Source organism: Salminus brasiliensis, chromosome 18, assembly GCF_030463535.1.
Source record: "Salminus brasiliensis chromosome 18, fSalBra1.hap2, whole genome shotgun sequence".
Classification (NCBI taxonomy): Eukaryota; Metazoa; Chordata; class Actinopteri; order Characiformes; family Bryconidae; genus Salminus; species Salminus brasiliensis.
Window position 1 is genome coordinate 5865800 of NC_132895.1, and position 25430 is coordinate 5891229.

At 45.0% G+C, this 25430-nt stretch overlaps 1 protein-coding gene across 8 annotated transcripts in view; it reads right to left on the minus strand.

The window, feature by feature from the left end:
* The window catches only part of vav2 (vav 2 guanine nucleotide exchange factor), a 230445-nt gene that overhangs the window by 68411 nt on the left and 136604 nt on the right, over window positions 1-25430 (minus strand). For all 8 annotated transcript variants that reach the window (XM_072662696.1, XM_072662695.1, XM_072662693.1 and 5 more), the window contains exon 3: window positions 9983-10041. In XM_072662696.1, the coding sequence (XP_072518797.1) occupies window positions 9983-10041 (59 nt within the window). The remainder of the gene's footprint in view (window positions 1-9982; window positions 10042-25430) is intronic.

The following is a 25430-nucleotide window of genomic DNA, read 5'->3' on the forward strand; positions in this document are numbered from 1 at the left end:
CATTAATCTTCATTTATTTTCATTCCATTAGTCGGCTGCACAGCCAGCCGCTGCCTGGATGCATCGACACACCTCAAAAACAAATGTGAACATCTGTGAGTGCCCGGGACGCTCGCAGCACTCAACAAAACATGCAGTGATTAGTAGCTCATTTGTATGGCACACGTTTCCGTGATACCAGTATTGTGAAGACACTGAGATGCTGAGGGATAATTAAGGAACAACACATTTACTGTGCAGCTATATAGGAAGTCTGAAAACTGACACTACAAAACTGATGCTGTGTGTATTGTGTGTTAAAGTGTGTGTGTGTGTGAGTGTCTGTGTCTAAAGCAACCTGAGGCTCCTTGGTCGAGAACCACAAACAACAGAGGGAGAAAATCCCTCAAGCAACTAAAAGGCAGGAGAAACAGAAATCAGCACAGCTTCTGCGTTTAATTACGACAACTACACCCTTCATTTTCCCATCAAACAATATGTCATTACGCTGAGGAATGCAACCTCCAAATGGATTTATAATTGCTGTAGTGTATGAATAAATAATTGCAGTGTTGCTGTGGGGTGTGTCAGTCAAATCAAATCATGCCCATATCACAGAACACCAAACAGTCAGAAGGTCACCTGGTCTTCTCTGCATACCATAGAGAGAAACACTGACAGAGTAAAACTGTGGTGGCAAACAAATTCCCCAGCATTGGATGTTGATATTTATAACAAACAAGTAGGTTTCTGTAATTAACCTGCGAGGGTCAAAGCTGACTTCATTAGGCGAACATGGCTAATGAGGGGATTTAACAGTGTACCTTCACAAATGGCTAACCATTAAATTAGCTGCAGGCCAACGGCACTCAGGAGCTATTTTATGCTGGAAAGAGTGGAATATGACAGGAAGCGACACGAATCATGTGACCATAGGCATAATTTGTAAAAAAGGGGGGGGGGTGTTAAAACCTCCCAAAAATTATAACTAATCATAAAATAATAAAATCATGCGCCCTCTGGTTTATTACCTGATTTCTTAAACCACAACTATTAAGCAATATTATCAGCTTTATTAAAATGATGGATAAAAATGTATATCATGATATAAAGACATTTTCCTGATACATGGCACACTATATGTCCAAATATTTGTGGACACATCTTCCAATAAACATGTCCAGCTACTTTAAGCTGCACCCTTTGCTGACACAGATGTGCAAATGCATTCACACACACACACACACAGCTTGTCTAGTCCCTGTAGAGAAGCACTGCCAATGGAATAGGACTTGGAGTAGATCGCAAACATGAACCTATTGGCACTATGCCACATGCTGGAGGTGGGCTAGAGGGGTATAAGGGCCCCCAGCATTGAGCTGTGGAGCAGTGGAACTAACTGCGTTCTCTGGAGTGATGGATGGTGCTCTATACATCACTTTTGGGATGAGCTGGGAAGTTGAGGGTGAAGCATGGTGGTGATCATCCAACATCCAGACCTCACTAAAGCCAATCAAATCCTCACAGCAATGTTCCAAAATTTACCAGAAAGTGTCCTGAGCCTGGAGCAGCAATGGTAGAGATGCTATTCTTCCCACTAGAGTCAACGGAGCATCACTGTGACTCTGAAGCTGCTATTTTACAGTAAAATGCTACAATGTTCTTTGTCCTCTGATAGGCAGGAGCGATTAGAGCCCAGTCAGTCAGTGTCATCCTCAGCAGCAAGCCATCCTCCATCTACTCTGAAACACCTGGGCATGCTGTCATCTAACACACACACACTCACACACACACAGAGACGGAGATGTCTCCTGAGTTTTAGACTGCTCGCACTGACAAACTTGATATCATTAGAAATCAACAAGACATGAAAGGCGTTCCCATCCCACAGCGGTTCCGGCCTCAGATACATCAAACTCACGCAAGGTTTAATTAGACGTGGCAGCAAAATCAGTCTCAATCCAATTTCATTTATGTTCAACCAAACACCATTCCTGGGTTTTTATCTCGCAGAAACAGATATGTGTGTGCTGTCCATTCAGAACGCGACGTTCCTGGTGAGCGCTCGGTGCGCCAAGACGTTTCTGAGACGCCGTGGCCGTTAGCTTAATGAAGCGAACATAAGCTCTCTGAAAAAAAAAGAGCAAAATGCACGAGCAAAGTGATTCAATTTCTAATGGGCTCAGGAAGATTAAAACCAGGTCTGATTGCTCACGTCTCATGAAATGCTCTCTGTCGAATGCTCTCTCTTTGACTCCTACTCCCCAAAACAGATTAATTAGGTGGCTTGCGCGCTACAAGCATCACGCGATTTGATTGCTTAGTGTGGGTGTCTATTTGACCTGGTTGTGCTGGGTTGCACAATACAGGTAATTAGCATCAGCGTAGTTAAAGCACTGGGGTCAGGATGTGGGGAAAAAAAGTAATGAATCTGGATAATGAGCGGTCACCTACACAAAGGTCAACTCGCTGCCCTGAAGGCCCTTCTCTAACTCCCCCCTCCCTCCCTCTCTCCTGCTGCTCTGGCTCTATTCACTTCTTCTCAGGCTCTTATGCTCTTGCTTCCTCAGGATTTACGGGGAGAAGGAGGAGAGAGTCAGGCTAACTAGAAAAGTACATTAGTACATAAGGAAACACAGAATGGTTGTGTAGCTCAAGCAGTACCCACTTCCTGGCAGTTGCTAGGCTGCCGCTATGTGGCTGCTAAAGTGTTGCTAGGTGGTTGCTATGGTGTTTATAAGTTGATGTCAGATGGGTGCTACGGTGCTTCAAGGTGGTTGCTATGGCATTGTTAAGTGCTTGTCAGGTGGTTACTACAGTGTTGCTCTCTTCCGGCTGGTCTCCCTCTGCGCACCATCAGGCCCCCTGCAACTCATCCAGAATGCAGCGGCACGGGTCGTCTTCAATGTTCCTAAATTCAGCCATGTCACTCCACTGCTGCGTTCTCTCCACTGGCTTCCTGTAGCTGCTGCCCGCTCAGATTCAAAACCCTGACGCTGGCCTACAAAGCCAAGAACGGACCAGCCAGCCCCTCCGTACCTGATGGCAATGGTCAAAAGCCGATCTGCACCAAGAGCCCTTTGAGCTTCAAGTACGGCTCGGCTCGACCCGCCATCCCTCAAAATCCGCGGAAGACAAGCGTCCAGGCTTTTTTCTGTCCTGCACCAAAGTGGTGGAACGAGCTTCCCCTGGGTGTCCGAACGGCCGAGTCGCTCGCTGTCCTCAAACCCAGACTGAAGACCCTCCTCTTCAGAGGATACTTGGATGAATAGTAGAGTACTATGGTCACCTTATTGACTTGTGTTTAGTAATGTCCTAAAGCTTAGAGCTTAGGTTTTTCACTTTGTAAGTCGCTCTGGATAAGAGCGTCTGCTAAATGCCGTAAATGTAAATGGTTGGTATCCCAGGTGGTTGCTGTTGTGTTTCTTAGTAGATACTAGATGGGTGCTATAATGTTTTGAGGTGATTGCTGTAGTATTTCAGGTGGATGCGATGCTGTTGCTAAGTGCTTTGTTAGGTGGTTACTATGGTGTTGCTAGATGGATGATATAGTATCCCAGGTGGTTGCTATGGTGTTGCTTAGTAGATACTAGATGGGTGCTATAGCGTTCCAGGTGGTTGCTATAGTGTTCCAGGTGGTTGCTATGGTATATCAGGCGATTGATTAGTGGATTGTAGATGGGCGCTACAGTATTTCTGGTGGTTGCTATTTTGTTGTTTAGTGGTTGCTAGGGTGTTCCTAGGATGGTTGCTATTTACACCCGACCATCCATATGGGGTACCCCACTCAGCAACGCCTGAGCAACCACCTGAGCCATCATATCAACCACCTGGGGTACCTGGGGGACCATCCATATGGGGTACCCAGGTGGTTGATATGATGGCTCAGGTGGTTGCTCAGGCGCTGCTGAGTGGGGTACCCCATATGGATGGTCAGGTGTAAATGGGGTACTTGCATTATAGTGATATGCAGAGGATTCACCCCATTCATTCTGATGGGGGGGGGGGGAATCCGAAAATCTGTTGCTACGCAGATTCTTTCTAAATTTAAAGTTGGGCTTATTTTGTTATTAAAAATTTAATCAAATATTGGCCTCAAAATCAAGAATCATGTCAATTTGTGGAAGAAAAGAACACAAATCCACGCATGTAAAAGTAATCTTTTCATGAGGTGCTTCCTCATTAATCAAGGAAAAAAGGGATAACGTCACTTGATAAGACTATTTAAAACCACATTAGGAACTAAAAACATCAAGAAATGTGCTGGAAATAATCTTGCGTGCGAAGTGTTGAAGTGCTATCTGATTTATGCAGCAGTGTCAGCCTTAGGCTTTATCAGAGCTCATCTCCATCTATGGCCCTCACCAGCTCACACAGATAAAGTGCTTTTACTGGCATGTCCATCACAGCCCGAATCTATAGCGTTCTGACAGCAGCCTGAGCCCCCTTCAGATATCTATTGGGATGGGAGACAAAGCCCTTGTCAAGACCATGCATTACTGGTGAGGGCTGTCTATTGCCTGAGATATGACCAGGACTTTACTGAGGTCAGTTCCCTTATCCAACATGAACAGTAAGACACTCGTCTATCTTTTCAGCACATGGTGCTTTGTGCTTGATCTTGGTCCGATTATGCTGCAGCTTATAAGATCCGTATCTTTCAACTTAGGAATGCAACAACACAGAATTTCTGGGCTAGTAAAGCACACGATTTCAGCAAACCCTAATGCACAGTTACTCTGTCTTTCAGAATTTAGAAACTTTTTAATGGGCCATTTGAAATTCACAGCTTGCAAGCGCTTTTGTAGCAGCTTAAAGTCTTTCAGATCTTGTAGCTGGAATTTCTTCTCACTGTTCTTTGCAGAGGGACTCTGCACTCGTCTTTCTGCACAGCTTGCATCCTATGATGTTTACATCAGGGAATGCACAGCACTAGTTTCCTAAACCCATCTGGCTTGTCTAGATGTTTTGTAGCATGCATGAAACATGAAACACTGTGATGGGGTTGCAGGTGAGGTTTCCTTTTGAGACTAATCCATTTAAAATAATGTTTGTGCAACACAGTAGAACAGTGCACCACCACTCTTTATTCTTGGGGTTTGATTTGCGTTTCTTACAAGAATTGTCTGGGAATTATCTCCCAGATCTCATCTTGACCTCCACAGTTCCCCTGAACTGTATTTTCACAGCCTAGAGGAGTATTTGGTTGCTGATAGCTTTATAAAGCTTGGCAATTTGATTCAGCTGACAGTTCAGCGATAGTTCTTTGACCAATACTTTGATGCCAAGATGATACCAAAATTCTACAAATGTGATGTGAATGTAACCATAACATGACATGGAATGGAGAAAACACCTCAAACGTATCCACTTAGAACACCTCAAAGACAGACATCCAGATCAAGGTGAGTTCAAGGTGAACGAGTTCCACCAAAACATTCAGAACCTGAAATGCTACCAGTATTGTTTGTGAACTGTGTTCAGATTTTATATAACCCTTTATGGTTGTAGGCCAATGCGGGATTTGATACTAGGAGCCAGGTCAGTGGTTTACCTGTGGGGTTGTATTGTCTGTTTTAAATACCTAAAGGCAGGATGTCACTGTTTCTGTGAGATTATTTATTACTTCTAGGCTATTTGCATTATTTTCTTACCATATTTCAAGCATGACACCATAAAGATGCTTTCTTTTGGAATTTCTTTGCCACAGTATTTTTATAAAAAATTATGCCTTTTTTATTTTTTTAAAGAGAAAGTAAATCAGTATTTAGGTTGACATACATTTGTTTGTTGGTTATTTTTTTGGTCATGATTTTGAAAGTGGTATCAAGGATCATAGAATTTCAGTGGTATTGGTAGAGTACCAAACTTCTGGTGATATCCCTACTACAGAGGCTATGTTCATAACTCCTTAATGATAAAAAACTAATTAACCCTTAAAAACGAATTAATTATAATAATGATTATAATAAAAAAGTGTGAGTGATTTGGCTAAAAATGCTCAAAATATCATATACAACTCTACTGGCCACCAGTCTTAGACCTCTCAGAGTAACAGCGCTGATCCAGGAACAGCTTTTCACTTTCATGTGCTAATGACCACAATTACGAGCAGGTGACAGTTGATTCTACATGAGTAGTTTTATTTTCACCCATGGATGAAACGGCACATGAAAGTGTTGCATGCATAATAAATCCCAGCTGAAGTGCATGCAGGCTTGGCATGCAAATACAGCAAACAGCATAACCACACATTGTGAATGAATGAGTGCAAATGTGAGGCATTTTGTGAGGGCGCAACTGAGCATGTGTAATGTCACAGCCTGATGAGACGGAGTGAGAGAGAGAATAAGCAGAGGTGGTGAAACGGTAGATGAAATAGGGGGAGTGGAGACAAGAGATGAGAAATGGAGGAAGAGTAAGACCATCATCCAGGCACTTTCCTGTCTGGTGCCTTCTTTATGGTTACACAAACTGGAGCTGGAGATACTGTTACCCATTTCGGACACGACACCTCCAATAATATAATGTTAAAAATCACTGTCTCACTTTGTTGGATTAATGTGAACTGGGCTTAACAATGTCATCAAGTCTAAAGGCTGGTTTCCCACACATAAACAGCCTGGTCTTGTCAATGGTGTCAATGGCGAATCACCAATCAAAAGTCTTTTCCAAGCAGATTTTGGTTTAATCTTGGTCTAGGAACATGGTCCTATACATAAGTTAGGATGAAATAAATAAATAAATAGGATGTTTCCTCAAAGAGATGACTTTTGTTTTGAGAATTAATGCTTAAAAAACCACTGTGGTGCACCACAAAGCAACCGCGTTCAGTCTAATCAGCTATTTACACAGCAGTGCGTAGTGAGCACTCTGTGGACAGGAACGCTCAGAGCAAATGAGGGTGCTCAGGGCGGAACAGATGCTTATGCACGTAGGCAGAAAGGCCACACTGAAATGTAACTGTGAGCCCTCATCAAAGCCCTGATCAATGGACTTAATCAATTAACAAGCCTGGGAAATAATGATGCACAGCTCTGTGGGCCATAAAGAGAGACCCAGGTTCTTTGGTCAAAGGTCAAATAGGTGAGATCTTTATTCTCGTTGGCATTCACTGTGTCCTGCATAATGGAAGGCTTGGAAATGAGGGTTTCCCCTGAGCAGTTATTAAAATATAAAGGGAAAGGAAATGCACTACCACGCTGTTAACGGCCTAGCCATTTCAATAGAGGCCTACCAGATCCACACAGTGCATGCCAGGTGCAGGACTGCTCCAGCTTTAGCTTACTTCTAGTTTATGCAAATACGTCTGTCCACCAGCCAATCAGGCAAAGGGATGAAGATTCAGAGTGAAGGTGTCTGATTTAGTTTACACTACTACCAGCAGCACCAAGTCACCGAATGAATAAAGTCATCCTGCAACAGCTATATCAAACCTTTTGTTAGAGCACCTGCCTCTACTGTCCAGGGAAGGCCTTCTTCTTGATCTTGCAGGAGCATTGCTGTGAGGATTTGATTGCATTCAGCCACAAAAGCATTAGTGAGGTCAGGATGTTGGATGATCACCACCCCACCTCATCCCAAAAGTTGGATGGAGCACCAGCAACCATCATTCCAGAGAACACTGGAAGTTCTTCCACTGCTCCACAGCTCAATGCTGGGGGGCTTAATACCCTTCTAGCCCACGCCTGGCATTAGGCAGCATGGTCAATAGGTTCATATTTATCGGCTTATATTGGCAGTACTTCTCTACAGGGACTACAACATCTACATCACCACCGACAGATCTAATCGTCCCCATGTGCTACTCCATTTCCAGTTGTTTTTCTTCTTCTGTTGTTTAATGGTCATGATAGCCTGCCTCAATTTCCTGTAATTGGTCCCAAAAAAGTGTTTTCATACTGAAAACGAACCCAACCATTGGTCAGTGTTTTGGTAGGACCATGGTCCGGACCAATTAGCACCTTTCACACCTGCTAATTTTGGTTTGGACCAAACTAGGTAGGTGTGAAGGCACCCTGAAAGGCTATCGTACCATCTTGTATGGAAGACCCTTGTATTTGGCAGCATATAAGCTTAGATGTATCGTTAAACTATAGTCTACTTACACTAGCCAGGAATATATTCTCCGATAGCTAGGGAAACGTCCTGTGTGGACAGCAAAGCACTTCTCTATAACATAAAAGTACATTTTGGTCTGACATGGCAGAAAGTGCTGACAAAATGTGCATGAGGACTGTAGTGGACTGGATATGAAAACCTGGCCAAACCACTAAAGAGGATCTTCTTACATTAATTCTGATTTATTGAGGCCCTTAAAAACTTCACAAATCACCCTCTTAATTCCCTCTGAATCAGGTTCTAGCAATGCTCAACAAATACAACAACACTCAAGAGGAGTCTCTTTCAGTGCCCCAAATAAAACCTTTGGGTCATGCCAGGCAACAGCTAGATTCCATAACCAATGCTACCACTGAAGCTGTGCACTGGAACAGACTGGCTGCCCTTAGACACGCCACACTGAGAGAGGCCACAACGCTGCCTTTCTTCAACCTCCCTCACATTGCGGGAAATTGTGAGAAGTCCCTGAAATGGACCGTGCTCCTAGCACTCTTTAAAAGCTCGCAGGGAACATATGTGAGGGTAAATTTGACTTGCATTAGTCACAGAGGCTGCATTTCCCTGCCAAGCTCTGTCCACAGATCTTTCCTATTATTCCATCAAGACAACATTTACAGGGCCCATGTTTTAGCTTTCCTTTGCAAAACCTCAGAATAACACGCTCGTTTTCACGTCCATGTCCCAGCCTAAGCTCAGAAGACGTAGTGATTGGGTCCTGATTGCTGATAAATAAACATGGAGCATTCTGGCAGTTGAGAAAAAGGTGGTTATTTAGGCACCTCTCTCCATGTTGTACAGCGCTGGGCTAATGGTAACACCCTGTCTCCATGCCTCTTTTCCCCTCTGGCTGCGGGCCTAATGGGCCGCTCCACCGCTCCATCAGCTCATTACCCTGCCGGATAAAAGGCTTTATTTGTGGAGCTGTGGCACTGTGGCACGTGCAAGGAGTCTAGCCTGGGCACATAAAGAGACACAAACTGAGCCCACAGTGGCCTGTAAAGCAGGGGAGGGAGACAGAGGCACCTCAGGGGGCTTACTGCCCCATTGCGTAGCGGGCGAAGGCACACAGCTTGCACCCACATGCTACTGCCGGGGCCAGATGCTTTCTTAAAGCCCATATTAAGGTGGGTATTAACATCATATGTGAAGCCATTTTCATAATAAATGGTGTTTAATTATTATTTTAATGACATTTAATGAGGTTTGAGGAAGTTGCAAGGGATCCCATGGAAGACTAGGGTTTGAAGCTCCTGAGCAGGTCTACATTCTCCTACCTGGGTAACAGGATTCAAGATAAGAGCTTCAGTCATAGATGTAACTGATCCTCAGATGATACTCAGATAACATACAAATAAAAAAAAATATGGACAAAAGTATTAGGACACCTGCTCATTCATCGTTTCTTTCGAAAAAAACAAGGGTATTTAAAAAAAGAGTTTACTCCCCAACTCATCCCTAAAGTATTGGATGGAGCACCAACCATCATTCCAGAGAACACAGTTCTGCTCCTCAGCTCAAGTACTGCTGGGGGCTTTATACCCAATAACCAACGCTGGGCATTAGGCATGGTGCCAATACGTTCATGGTTATCTGCCCCAGACAATCCTATTCTGTTGGCAGTACTTCTCTACATGGACTAGACCAGCTGTGTGTGTGTATATGCACATCTGTGTTTCAACAATGGGTGCATTCATTAGAGAGGGTGTCCACAAACATCTGGCCATATAGTGTATTAATATGTGCAGATGTTCTAAAAGCATAACCAATATGAAATACTTGGAAAATATCATAGGGCCCCTCTCTTAGCTGTGCAGGTGCTACAAGATGTCCCTCTAGCTTGAGATTAGACCCCCAAGCTAAAGCTGAAGCTGAAGCCAATTACCTGATGCCTTTGATCTGAGCGATGCTGTGGTGGGAGATTCTGGACAGGGCGGAGATCACCTGTGAAGACACGGGAGAAGACTCATGTTAGCAACACACACGTACACACACACACTTCACACAGGAGACACGAGCGCAATGTTCGGTATAAAGAAAATGAGCTCAGCTTTTGTTTATCCCAGCAGGCGGCGCACAGCTTGTGTTCCGACACTGAGAACGGCACTGTGTTTGCGACGACGGCAGGTGCCATGTGGCTCTAAACGCTCCCGCAAAGTCTGCGGAGTGAGCAGCTTCTCCCAGATCTGTTTCTTCTCCTCCTGCTTTTGACACACTTTCTCCCTCCATGCCTTCTTTTTGCGCTCCCCTCCTACTCCACAGACCCCCCTGGTACATTAGCGGTGGGTAACAGGGTTAAACGCATGCAGTATTTATAACTGATTTAATGCCAGTCATGAGTCACATGTGAGTGGGCTTATTGGTGGCCGCTCTGGGGGCTTCCAGATGGCAGGCTAGAGGGCCCTGGGAGCGTAACACAGGAAATACGACTCAAACACACACAGATTATATACGCCAAACACTGGAGATGCTTTTGTCTTGCCTCATTACACGCTTATAGGAGTGTTTTAAGCTTCCTTCACCCGCTGCCATGGCGACACCAGCTGTCGGTCAGCCAGTGTGTGTGTGTGATGTGTGCATGCGCTGGAGCTCTTTGGGTCTGTAAGCAGGTGCGCTCAGTCTAGCTCAGTGTAGCTATATACACACACTGGGCTCCAGCCGCCATGAAGGTGACTCCACAAATGAGACTAAGCTCTAATGAGGGCGATCCAGAGGGTCTCTCTGAGACCAGACACCATCACCATTTCGCACTCAGCTTAGACACTCACAAACACTCTCTGCATGCCTCTAGTAGCTCAGGATCGAAGGCACAGCATGTCTGTGTTCTGATACCGAGACCACCAACCTCTGCAGAGGTTTCCCAGACAAAGAAAGCATGATCTTGGAGTAAACTGCAGTGTCAATAGTGAATCATCAACGGAAAGTCTTCTCCGTGTAGGCTTTGGTTTCATCTTGGTCTGGGAACCTGGTCCTATGAGTAAGGTAAAGACATAAAATCAATGTCATGGAGGCGTCAGCCTGAAGGCCCTCTGCTCTCTGAAACAATGAAACAAGGTGGTGTACACTGACGAGCCATGTCAATAGCTGCCTACACCACAACAGATCTGACCATTCAAGCCAAGGATGACACAAGACCTCTAAAGGTGTCCTGTGGTATCTGGCACCAAGACGTTAACAGCAGACCCTTTAAGGACCACTGAATACCACAAAACCCACAAACAGGTCCACCCACTGTAGATGAAAATAGTCAACGCTATTCACCTATATCGTTTCAGCCATGCCCTCTACATTATATGAACATTGCTTGGCTAATGGCCAACAGAAATGACCTTTAAAAAGTAAAATGCTTGATTCTAATAATAATAATGATAATATATAATTTCTCAATAAATCAGTAAGATACTGTAAACATTTATACAGTAAATGAAAACTCATTTTTCTCATTCTGAAGAAAGTAGTGAGATCTTGTCAGTGAGCTAGTCTGAAGAACAGAGCTCAGTTCCTCCAGGTTTCTCCTGGACGCCCCCCAGTCCAGCCAGCACAGCGTGGAGGATGTGTTCAACTCCATCATCAGCAGCAGCAGCAGCAGCAGCTCACCTGATTTACCATCATTAAGCCCTGATTTACCACCAAACCAGGTGTTGATCTGAGGAGAACTCTAAATAATACTAGACTCCATGAGGAGAACTTTGGAGATGTTGTAATGATGAACACAGTGATGGAGAACCACCACCACTTTCTGTAGGAATGTTATTATTAGTGTTTATTCTAATATCAGTGTTTTACTGAGGATATTAACACTTAATTACTGCCCAGATAAGCAGCTTTTCATTCCAATCTTAGAACACGTTTGACACAGCCACTCTGGTCTGCAAAGAGTTTGCTGTGTTCTCTGGGTACTTCGGTTTCTGGTGCCGTACCAAAAACATACTGTAGGTGTGTAGGCTACGCTAACTTGCCCCTAGGTGTGAGTGAATGGGTGTGTGTGGTCGACTGACTCTATTGCATCTAGTTATCCCATGTGTCCTGAGTGAACCTAAACTGGGGACCCAGGTTGTCTACCATGCACATTATGGCCACCAATCCCCAACAGCCCCTGGATTCCTGCAGGCCTGTTTAAAACAGAGCAGCCTGTAGGATCAATAGCGCTGCATTACTCTGACACACTCGTTTTTACCAGACGGCTGTCTGGTCTCTTCATCCACCTCCAGCTATTGGGTATGAATATTAATGTTAGTTTAGTACAGTGACTGCCTGAGGTATATGCCAGTAAATCAGATTTCCCTTTCCCTCTCTCTCTCTCTCTCTTCACTGTGCCTACCACACCTCTCACATCATCACTCTCATCACACACTCCCCCCAACCCCCCTCCGCCCCGTTCTCTCATTCTTCAGGTCAGGTCAAACTCTCTCTCTCTCTCTCGGCTTCTTCACTATTGATTTTTCTCTCATCTCGGTGCTGCTCCCTGAAGAGCAGCCAGTCACAGCCGGAAGGGAACACACGGCCTCCGTCACCTCTCACACAAACGTCAGATCAAACGCAATGACAACATTTGGCGGGAAGGAGGACACATTACATTCAGCAGCTTCGCCTGAGCCCAGGTTCTCTACTGCACAATACAACAGCAGACGGTGCGAGAGGCAGAGACGGAGCCTGTTCTGATGCTGAAACCCCCTCAAGTCCCACACTCTGCATTCATGCAGGATGAACAGGTTGCCAGGAGCAGCTGAGATGCATGGATCAGCTGTGAAACACAGTACCGAGTGTTTACAAACACACACAACAGATTATCCGGACTTGCAGCAACACATGTGACTCCAGACACAGCTGGATACCTGATAATGAGAGGAGAGGTGAGGCTGAATAAATGAGGAGAGATGGAATACAAGAGGAGAGGAGAGACAGCTTAAATGAAAAGAGAGAGACGAGAAGAACACTGGAGAAGAAAAAAGTGAGAGAAGAGATGACGAGAAGATGGGAGAAGAACAGAGAAGGGAAGAGACGGGATAAGGAAAACGAGACGAGACAACAGAAAGACAGAACAACAGAATGGAGGGGTGGCAAACAGTGAGAGAAAAGAGTGGAGGAGAGAATAGACGAGATGGAGCAGGGTGAGACGGGAAGAGACGAGAAGACATTGTGAAAATGGAAGAAATGAGACAAGAAGAGATGGGAAGGGAAGAGAAGAGAAGAAAAACATAGAGAACAGAAGAGCAGAGAAGAGCAGAGAAAAATAGAGAAGAGGAGAGGAGAGAAGAGGAGAGGAGAGAAGAGCAGAGAAAAATAGAGAACAGAAGAGCAGAGAAGAGCAGAGAAAAATAGAGAAGAGGAGAGGAGAGAAGAGAAGAGCAGAGGAGAGAAGAGGAGAGGAGAGGAGAGAAGAGAAAAATAGAGAAGAGGAGAGGAGAGAAGAGAAGAGGAGAGAAGAGCAGAGAAAAATAGAGAAGAGGAGAGAAGAGAAGAGGAGAGGAGAGGAGAGGAGAGGAGAGGAGAGGAGAGGAGAGGAGAGAAGAGAAGAGGAGAGGAGAGAAGAGCAGAGAAAAATAGAGAACAGAAGAGCAGAGAAGAGGAGAAAAAATAGAGAAGAGGAGAGCAGAGGAGAGGAGAGAAGAGGAGAGGAGAGAAGAGGAGAGAAGAGCAGAGAAAAATAGAGAAGAGAAGAGGAGAGAAAAATAAAGAAGAGGAGAGAAAAGAAGAGAAGAGGGGAGAAGAGAAGAGAAGAGAAGAGAAAAGGAAAGAAGAGAAGCGAAGAGAAGAGGAGGGAAGAGAAGCGAAGAGAAGAGAAGAGAAGAGAAGATGAGAGGAGAGAAGAGAAGAGAAGATGAGGGAAGAGAAAAGAAGATGAGGGAAGAGAAAAGAAGATGAGAGGAGAGGAGAGAAGATGAGAGGAGAGAAGAGAAGAGAAGATGAGGGGAGAGAAGAGAAGATGAGAGGAGAGAGGAGAAGAGAAGAGAAGATGAGGGAAGAGAAGAGAAGATGAGGGAAGAGAAGAGAAGATGAGAGGAGAGAAGAGAAGATGAGAGGAGAGAAGAGAAGAGAAGATGAGGGGAGAGAAGAGAAGATGAGAGGAGAGAGGAGAAGAGAAGAGAAGATGAGGGAAGAGAAGAGAAGATGAGAGGAGAAGAGAAGAGAAGAGGACAGAAGAGAAGAGAAGAGAAGACAGAAGAGAAGAGAAGAGGACAGAAGGAGAGAGAAGAGAAGAGGACAGAAGGAGAGAGAAGAGAAGAGGACAGAAGAGAAGAGAAGAAAAGAGAAGAGGACAGAAGGGGAGAGAAGAGAAGAGGACAGAAGAGAAGAGGAGAGGAGAGATCTTGTGTTCTCTTGTGAGACGAGAAGGACAGAATAACAGACGGGAGGGGACGGACAAACAATGACATTTTCTATATGCAGAACACACAAGATCTTCTCACCATGACTGCCACACAATGGGCACCATGCCAGGTGTTCAGTGTGGCACTTTAATTACTGAAACATACAGAGGGGAATAACCCACCACATGATAGGACTCAGCATATGATGCTCCGCTAAGCTGGGCTCTGCAGCCTGTACAATCATATTCATGCAATAGCATTCAATTACGTACTCCGACACCTAGAAATGAAACCAACGCAGAAGCTCACACTGAGCCGTGCGGGAGAGCCGCAGAAGCATGAGATATTAATGTGCTTTAAATGAGAGTTTGCGCCAGGAAGCCTCAGTTCAGCTGGTGACAGAGACCATGGGGTCGGGAGACGTGAGAACAGATGGCTGTGCGGACGGTAAAGTCCCTTACTTCATCAATAATGGACCTGAGATAGTCCAGCAACCAGCATAGAGCTCGTCTCAGTTATCTTTAAGATAAGCTGCATGTTTGACAGCTTGGCTAATTTGGAGACCAAAGACAATCTTTGCCAAGATGGCAAAATGTCAAAAGTAGGCTTCTCTTCCGGGCCATGCAGCAATAGGGGTGTTCTAATAACCCATTTTCTGATGGAGAGTCAGGCAGCCGTGTTGGAGGAGCAGAAAGCCGACACTAAACCTTTTCCATGAAGCTCCTTCGAGGCACACCGCTGAAATCCACACGGCTCTCTCACTGTCGTGTTTCACTGGTGTAAAACAGTGTGATCAAACCAGACAAATCTCTCACGAGCGCCTCACAGTCCTGTCTGGAACCGCTGGGGTTTCACACTAGATCTGATCATCTCAACAGAACTCCCGTGAGTGTGCACACCAGAGCAGCAGCGGTCTTCTCTGATCAATAGTGAAACCGACCCAGAAAAGTGGCAGTAATGGGTCAATGAGATGCAGAGGTGTTTGCAAGGGTCAGTGGAGGGAAGAGCCATACATCCTCCCTGTTAAGAGGGTCAGGGCTGAAGACGCGAGGGGTTGGGGGGGGGAGGGGTGGGGGGGCGAAGGGGAGGAAACACACATGCTGTAAGTGAACCGAGCTTGAATACACGCCGAGCAATACACAAGGGCACGCATACACATACAAATACACACTAGAGCTGGGAGGGGGAAGGAGTGCGGCACATGACACGAACGTGCTGGAGTGGTGGTTGGTTGGGGACCACGTGCAGAAGCGTTTCTCCCAAATGAGCAAAGATCTGATTTCCTCCTCTCTGCAGTCCACTCAGCAGATATTAAGGCTATGTGTTGCCAAGGACCTGGAAAAACGATGCATATCACAATATCAATGTTTTTGAAAACTGTCATAGTACAGCAAAACCCTGGACACCAGTAGCACCCTACCAACCATCCAAGAACCTAGCAGCATCCTATCAACTGCCTAAAACACATCCCATCAACATCCCATCAACAAAACAACCTCTTGCAGTGACCTAGTCTAGCAACCATCAGGGACACCACATAGCAACTGCTTAGCAACCATACAGCAACCACTTGGGACACAGCAAGGCAACTGCCTAGCAGCTGCACAGCAACCATCTAGCCACCACACAGCAACCACCTGAGGCACCATAGAAACTACATAAGCATACGCATATCGAGCACTCCGAACAGCACAGCAACTGTCTAGCAACCCCACAGCAACTGATTAGCAACAGCATAGGAGCAACCTAGCAACTGCCTAAAAAAAAAAAACAAGAGTGACATCTTGGCAAGCAGTCGGCAACAGCATATCAACTGCTTTAGCAACCCCACTGCAACCTCCCAGAATACTATATCAAAAATTAGGAACAGCATAGCAACCACCTGGGAACAGCTTCACTTTGCATTTCCTTTAGGAACTACATGTTTCTAGTTGATTCTAACATTGCAAAGCTGCTACAGCTTACAATGCAGCTCCATGGGGCTAGGGACAGACTGAGGTCACACCCAGCATGTGCACTCTCCCACCCTCTCACTCTCACTCTCTCTCTCTCACTCAACTCATTCTGTAATGCTGCTGATTGTCTGCCCACCACCCACAGGATGCAGTGTTAAACTCTGTATCTCCAGGCGAGAGTTCAGGCAGAGGTCAGTAACAAGATTGCCTGATGCCATTTACCGAACGGGATAAAAGGATGACAAACGGAAGGCCACCTTCCCCACATACCCCACAGACCCCTCCTCCTTCCCCGGCTCTGAGGGTCAAACAAAGAAGGAGGTGAGCAGATGACTTCCTTTTTTTGGTAAACAGCTCCGTCACATCCACACACTAACGGTGAGGGAAAGAGACTGTGTAATCCTGATGTGCATAAGCTTGGGAGCGTTGGCCTGTTAACAGTAACACTATAAAACACATTTAAAATAAACAAATAAATAAATAAATACATAAATAAATGTGTGTGTGTGGGTATGTAAAATTGTGTTCCTGCATCCTCTTTTATCAAGGTTTTGTGTGTGTGTTTTGTTTTTCAGATAACCCATTCAGGAAACAGATGCATAAGTTAACCAGCCGGTTGACTTGCCCAGTTAGGGTAATTCTAGGCATGAACTAACAAGTATTACAGAAGAGTTACTGCAATACAACAGAACTAAATAAAACATGGACAAATGTATCCATTCCTTCAATTACAGCCTCATATACAAGTTATATTTGATTTAAACAAAGCAATGTTTATAGCAACCTATCTACCTATCTAGTTAGCTGTAGCTATAGCTATTCAATGCACAGTGTTCTTCAATGAGGCTTAGCTTTAATGGCAATGGCCGAAATAATGAGTACTGCAACCTTATAACTTATTACGTAAAGAGTAAATGGCTTTAAAAAATCCGCCAATCTGAAGGTAAAATACATACAATTCAGTCTAGCAAGGAATCTTGTGCAGTCTTTATGCTGTCCAATTCAGTTTACCCTAACTGGGCAACTCAACCGAGTGGTCACACATACTTTTCAGGGTAACATAGATACCTTTTATTGTTACGTGTATTCTGCCATTGAACAAAAATAGAATTATTTGTGGATGTAGAACATCAAACTCGATCCTTTTCTGTGTAGCTTTAAGTAAACGCCTTAAGAGCTACATTGTGCCAATACAGTCCTTTTACGACATTACCACCCAGAAGATCTAATCAGCATTACACAAACAAATCAATGATGAAGATGGGCTTTGCCCAGTTTTTATTACAGCGTGTGGATCACAAAAGATTGACAGTGCAGTTACAATACATGATAAAGGGCTAAATAAACAGCCGATATGCAGCAAGATCACTCCCCTGTGCATTCCTTTACGGCCATTTTCAGGTTCAAAGGTCTGGGCACACTTAAAACATTAACCATATGGCAAATGTAACGACAAACACTGAAGCAAACAGAGCTCACTGTGTGGCCTTGTACATATGTGGAGCCAGAGCACAACCAGACAAGTGCGCAAATAAGGGCGCGTTTTCACTGGAAAATCATTATACCACACTACTTCAAATGGCGGTCTCTTGTGGTCTCGCCCAGAGCACAGATGGTAGCAAAGAGAACGTGTCTGCATAGACCACAGGCACTCCAAAACTGCTTGCTTGTCTCCTACCTGAACCACTGCTGACATTGGATTTCATGCAGTTTAGATGCTCAAGCACAAGCTCCCTCAAAGCAGCAATATTGTGCAATGAAATGTTTAACATACCTATTATGCCTCTCTGCCGGTAACAGCAATAAGCCGCTATGCGTGCAGCGCTTCAGGGAAAGAAGAGATAAAAACAAGCCTTTCAAGAAATTAAAGTGCTCTAATGCCAGTATAATGCTGGCCTCCTTTAAATGTCATGTTATTTGTCTTTAGCTGTTTTTGTGAGAGATGGTTCCAGCAGCAGGAGGTGGTTTACTTGGAACTGTTGTCTATCCGAACACTTCTACAGAGGCTGGACAAAAACACCCCAGGCATTATATAGATGTAGGAGCATTAAGGAGTTTACGGCCTTTTGTCTTCTAAGCAGCTTCGATCCACATTGAAAAGCTCTAATACATGTTTTGAACCATTTCCTTTGGGAATCTGGAAGAGCTCCAGCTTGCAATCCACTGTTTCCTTCCCAAGGCAGTTTTTCCTTGACTAGAATTGAGAGAAAAATCAAGCTGGGTCTTAGGAAACAATCGCAATTCACACAATTCATTAAAACAGATATAAAAAGAATCTGAATTGCTAATCCGAATTGTTTTTTTGTTGTTTTTATTTTGAGTTTAGTCAGAAATTCTCCTAACTCACATTCTTTACTTCTGCATCTCAGTTTGGTCAGCAAATGAGCTGCAGCTCCACCTAATTAAATACTGTGCATGATATTAGATAGTCTGTGGCTCCTCTCTCTCAAATTGTTTACAATGTATTCCCATCTGCAGGTTAAAACTCACACTAGTACCAGACACATGCCCCTAGACTGGGAGCAACAGCACTGAGCCCTTGACAGGATCTGAAGTTTTGGTTGCCTCACATTTGATGGGCAGCAGTTAGACCGTAGGGCCGGTCTAGAGCTGTAAAATTACACAGCTTTACACAATTATGTGGCATCACATACACTGTTAAAAATACTGGGGAACTTTTGAGGAAACTTTAAAACTGTAAGGAACCTCTTAAGGTGCTTCGAGGAGCCTTCAAGAAACCTTTTTCTTCTACAAACCTTCTTCAAGGTTCCTCAAAGCACCTTAAGAGGTTTCTCCAGTTTCAAAAGTTCGAAGGAGTAGGTGATAATGCTGGTGCACTACGCTCTCCTTTAGAAGGAGCAGTGTGATTGGTAGCACACAACAGGGTTGGGCCTTTTCCAGCACCATGGAAAAGTTAAACATTTTGCAATTACCAACATTATTAATGCTTTTAAAAAGCTCTTCAGAACAATACACATGATTCTCTTCTACACACAGTGTTTAATTCAATGACATACATTGAAATAGCACAGCCCAACAGCTGGAGTTTCCCGATCAGTCCGGTACTGTTCACGTTACCAAGAAAGCTAGCCCGCCTTAGTCTCCTTAAGTCACTTAAGTCATAAAGAGTAATTAAAGAGTGTAACAGAAACAAGGCCTCCGCTCACAGCGGAAATGAGAGGTGCGTTTTGCCAAGTGCTCCCTGCCTGCCGCCGAGCGCTGTGAGCAGCAGACGCTGTTGTGTCAGCTGCACATATTTGTTTACAGAGCTGCTAATTTGACGAAGCCGCTCGAGTAAATCGGGCCCACAAAACCTGCGCTAGAGTATACAGCAAATGCGGCGGGCAACAAGCAGTCGTAGCCACAAAAGAGAGTGAGCTGTTGACAGGATTACAGGCGAGCATTAGGGAAGTATAAGTGATTCTACACAAAGAGAGAAGTAGACTAGGCCAGAAAAGAAACCGCAGCACAAATAGGCCTGTCACAATAATAATATTAATAATTAATAATATTCTAATAATAAAACTATGTACTTGTACAGAGCTGAAATGACAATAAAAGCCTTATGACTTGACTTGAGATGTTTAAACAACCTAAATAAACAAAACCTAAATAAAATGCAGTTTTTTCATCTGCGTTTAATATTAGCATCTCTTTGGCTATATACACGATATGTCCAAATAATTGTGGACACCCCTTCTAATGAATGCATTAAGCCACTTTAAGTCACACCCACAAACACAGCTAGCCTTGTCCCTGTAGAAATGTACTGCCAATAGAATAGGACTCTCTAGAGCAGATAAACATGAACCTAATGCCAGATGTGGGCTAGAGGGGTATGAAGGGAGTTGGGGATGATGAGGTGGTGTGATGATCATTCAACATCCTGACTTTACTAACGCTCTTGTCACTGAATGCAATCAAATCCCCACAGCAATGCTCCTCCAAAATCTAGTAGAAAGCCTTCTTCTCTGGACAGTAGAGACAGTTACTCCAACAAAAGCAGGATCAACTCTTTATAATACCTTTGATTTTGGAAAAAACTATGAATGAGCAGGTGTCCAAATACTTTTGTCCTAATTACTCTATGACCGGCCCAATCACACGAGCATGTGGGTCATGCGAGTGTGTGCGAATGCTTTTGTAAAAGATGACTCTTTTGGCAGGTAGCAGAGCTGTTAACAGACCAGCTCAAGGGTGATGGAAGGGGGTCCTGACTGTGCCTGTGAGAATCCGAGAACTTAAGCGGATTATGTGACAATGATACAGTATGAGCTCCGTCTCTTCCCTCTCTCTCTCTCCATTTCTCTCTGGGCTCTCAGTGTTGAATCTGTCTGAGTGTTTCTCTCTATCTATCTGACAGTGGGGTGGAGGCTGCTCTTTAGAAGCTGCTTGATGATCGGCAGCATTAAAAGTGCCCCAGATAGGAAAACTGCATTTTCCTTGGTCTAGCTGAATAATGGGGGTCCAGCACATGGAAGTGGCAAACCTTAAACCATGAACCTCAAACACTGTCGTATCTTCAGTCAGCAGAACCAAAACACAGCAGGAAAACAGGCCACTTCCAAAAATCTCAAAACTGTTACATCACAGTCCTGACTCGTTATAGTTACATCTCTGAAATTTCCATAAACCCCGCCCACTTGTGAAAGCTCTAATCAAAGCTGATGAAGCAATAAAACAACGGCGACTTCAGGAGAATACGGTGTTGTAGGTACTGGAGAGCAGCTCATCACCTCTAGACTACGGGTTGCTACGGGCCAGAAATACAGGTTGCTATAGGCCAGGCCTTGTGGCCGCTGCTTTTCCTGTGCCAGTCTCCGCAGATGGGGGGCTCAAACTCGGCACGTCTCTGCGAACAGAGATCTGTGAAAGGCTAAAAGCTAACACTAGCAGACACTAGCTTTTAGCATATCTTTTCTCCGTTGTCAATAAAGTGGACTACCTCAGCTTTCGGACATCCAGGAGAAGTTCGCTGCACCTCTTTGGTGCCAGGACAGAAAAATGGCGGAATGCTTGTCTCCTATGGATCTTAGAGGATGGTGGATCAGGCAGAGCCGTACTTTAAGCTCGAAGGGGTTTTGGTACAGATGGGGTTTTGATCACTGGGGCTGGTCCATTCTTGGCTTTGTACGCAAGCACTAGGGTTCTGAATCAGATCCTATTAGTGCATAAATGTTTACTGTAATGAGAGGAGAGCCTTTATTTATTTATTTATTTATTTATTGTGATGTTAAGAAGACCTCCTCCTCTCCAGTACAACAACAACATGAATCGACAGCATGAAGCTGCACACACAAGCCCCCAGAGACGCTGGGCAGATGCAGGGCAGACTTTGTGCCCCTGTGTCAGTGAGAGAGAGTGGGATTAGTGTGGAGAGTAATCCAGATCTGGGGAGCAGAAAGAGAGGTTACGGCCCTCTGCTGGAGGAGATAAGGCCGAGTGGGGGAGGGAGGAGGGCAGAGAGGCCCAGTGCGCTGAACTCGGGGCGTCCCAGGACATGAGCTGTTGTGTCTGGCTCCGATGCACTGGATCCCCCATCGGCTCTAATCCCAGCCCCTTTCTAGTCTCTCCCTCACAGCCAGAGCAAACACAGAGGAGAAGAGATAGAGGAGTCGGCAACCTCCATCCATTTCAACAAGACACAGGCTCTTCTAGTCTCTCGTCCTGGCTTCCTCCTCTCACTTCTAATGAATGGATTCTTCTCTCGCTCTGGATCATGTCTCACAGAACGAGAGAGAGAGAGAGAGAGAGACAGGGAAGAGTCGGGTCAGCCAGAGAGCTCCTCACTACAAAGCACACAGGCTACGACTCTGCCAATACACACCACACTAGATCTTGTATTAATCACATGGGCTAAGACGCTGACCGTCCACTGTGGAGTCCTGCTCATCATTGCAGCGGGTTTCTCCTCATTTAAATAATAATCAGGAGTTAGGTGGTCTTTGACAGCGCTTTCAGTGGTACGGCAGTGGTCCTACAAAGATTACACAGTAGAAAGCTCATTGACCTCATTTAAGAGCAGTTAGCGTTAATCTCTGTAAAACGCTGCATTGCATGAACTATTGATGTTAGCTCAGGGGGAGCCGAGTGACCGTGTCTGAGGATTTACACAGCAATGAGGCTGAGAGAGAGAGAGAGAGAGAGAGAGATGCAGATGTGTGTGTGAGAGAGTGTAAGAGTGAGAGAGAGAGCATTAGAGAGAGAAATGGTTAGATTAAGCAAGTTTGTTAGAGAGAGAGAGGAAGGCAAGCAAGTAAGAGTGAGAGATTGAGTGTGTAAATGTGTGTAAAAGTGAATGCGCCTGTTTGAGTGACCGAGTGTGAGTTAGGGCTAGAGAGAGAAAGAATAAGTAAAAGAGAAAGTGAGCGAGAAAGAAAGAGAGAGAGAGAGAGAGAGAGAGAGAGAGAGAGAGAGAGAGAGAGAGAGAGAGAGAGAGAGAGAGAGAGAGAGCATGTTTGTAAGAGTGAGAAAAAGGAAGTGTGTGGGAATACAGGGATCAAATAAGAGTGAAAGAAAGAGAGAGTGCATTATAGCGGGGATGAGTAAGAGAGTGAGAGAATGTGTTTGTGAGAGAGAGAGCAAGAGCAAGCGAGTAAGTGTGAGAGAGAGAGAGCACATGCATGAGTGAATAATGTGTGTGTTAGATGGAATGAGTTAAAGTGAAAGGAGAGAGAGAGTGAGTAAGAGAGTGTACGAGAGAAAGAGTGAGTGGGTGAGAGAGAGAGAGAGAGCTTGAGGGAATAAGAGTGAGAGTAAGTGAATGTGTGTGTTTGTGTGTGTGTCAGAGAGAGACAGAGAGATAAAAGGTAAGAAAGAAAAAGTGAGAAAGTAAAAGTGAGTGAGCGAGAGCATGCTTATGAGTGAATGTGTGTGAGCGAGAGAGCGCAAAAAAAAGAGTTAGAGAGAGTGGCAATACATTTCCCCAATTTGTCTTTATTTCTTTGAATGTGCTGCCTCTCATTGTGTGTGTGTGTGTGTGTGTGTGTGTGTGTGTGTGTGCTGTAAGCCAGTGGAGGGCCTGCAGGTGGTCTCAGTGATGACTATTAAAGTGACAGCAGGACAAAGCACCTCTATTTGGACCTCTGGCCCCACCTCATCAGAGGATGGAGAGAGAGAGAGAGAGAGAGAGAGAGAGAGAGAGAGAGAGAAAGTGTGAGAGAGTGAGAGATAAAGAGAGAGAGAGAGTCAGAGAGAGTCAGAGAGAGAGAGAGATGTGCGATGTGAAATGTGCAGTGTCCATCCCAGCGGTGGTAAATCTGTTACCGTGGAGATGAGGAGGATATTTAGTGGGTGTGAAATGAAGGCCCAGGGCTCCGAGAGATCCAGACACAAACATCACATTCTGCTCTATCAAACCCATCTCTCTCTCTCACTCTCTCTCTCACTCTCCTTCACACGCAATGCAGAGTGACGAACCCGGACCGCCTTGCCACCCATTTTAATACAGGCATCATTTACAGGTGTGTAAATCTGCAGGTACGAGTCTGAGCTGGAGACCCCCGAATCTGTTAATGATGCTCATCAAACATCTCTAAAACCAGCGCTCAAGACTGACGAGCGTGTCATCTTATCCCGAGACATCGACTTCACACGGCTGGGGGAGGGGAGGGACTGTGTGTGTGTGTGTGTGTGTGTGTTTGTGTGTGTGTGTCTGTGTGTGTGTAGGAATGGTGAGAGAGGATGCAAGAAGACTGTCAGACTGCATTATATTCTCCCAGTTGGGGGGCTTCAAAATAACAAGGTGGGTATGGAGCCAGAAGAAGGAGACGTGATTTGCGATGTCCCCATTGAGACACTTCTCTCAGATGTGACGGCGGGTCGTCTCCAGGAGCATCACGGAGGGAGCTGGATCTTCATTAGAAAGGCAGCCATGTTGAAGCCAAGCATCGAGCAGCTATAGTGCGTATCTCGTCCTGCAGTCTTCCACACATCCTCAGCGTCCCAGCTCCAGGTTCTTCAGTCTGGCTGTGTCCTGCAGGCTTGCATGCAGCTTTTATTTTAGCTTCAATTCCTTCTGGAACACTCATCCATCAACGTGCAGTACCACAGCAACCAACTGAGCAACCACCTGAAGCACCTGAGCAACCACCTAGCAACATCCTATAAATCACTAAGCAACCTCACGGCAACCACCTGCGATGCCAAAGAAACCTCTTAACAGCACGACAGCAACCACTTGGGATACCTAAGCAGATACATAGCAACACCATAGCAACCACCTAGCAACACCATAGCAACCACCTGGCAACACCATAGCATAGCCTTTATTGTGTACATGCAGGTACACACTGCTGACCACAGCTGACCCAAAACTAATGTGTGTGCACTGCACTGGTGCTTTATGGGAAGAGCTTTGGTGGAGAAAGTCCTTATCTGGATGGAATGGGGGTGAGGGGACTCCTTATAGCTTCTGTGAGATGGGCATTTAAGGCACTGGGTCAGAAGGATTGAGGTCAAGAGAAAGCAGACTGTGTATGTATATATGTGTAATGTGTGTGTGTGTGTGTGTGTGTGTGTGTGTGTGTGTCTCTCTGAATGGGTGTAAAGGGGTGTGACTTCTCAGTAATTATGTCAGCTCAGTCTGGGCATCACAGGAGGCATCTTCAGACACACTCATTCCTTATTAATGCTCCTGTTGCCAAAAACCACAGGTTTATGCCCCTGAGGGCAACAAAAGGAATGTGTGGATGAGTGAGCTGAAAATTAACCTCTGATTATTATTATTATTATTATTGTCACTATTGTACTTGAAATGGTAATTCCTATGGCACTATGCTATATGGACAAAAGTATTGGGACATCTGCTTATTCTTCTAAAAACAAAAGGTATTAAAAAGAGTATATCCTGCTTTTGTTGGAGTAATTGTCTCCACTGTCCAGGGATGGTTTTCTACTAGATTTTGGAGGAGCACTGCTGTGAAGATTTGATTGCATAAGATAATTAGTAATGTCAGGATGTTGGACGTTGATCACCCCACCTCATCCCCTAATCATCCCAAAAGTATCGGATGGAGCACCATCCATCACTTCAGAGAACACAGTAGTTCCACTGCTCCACAGCTCA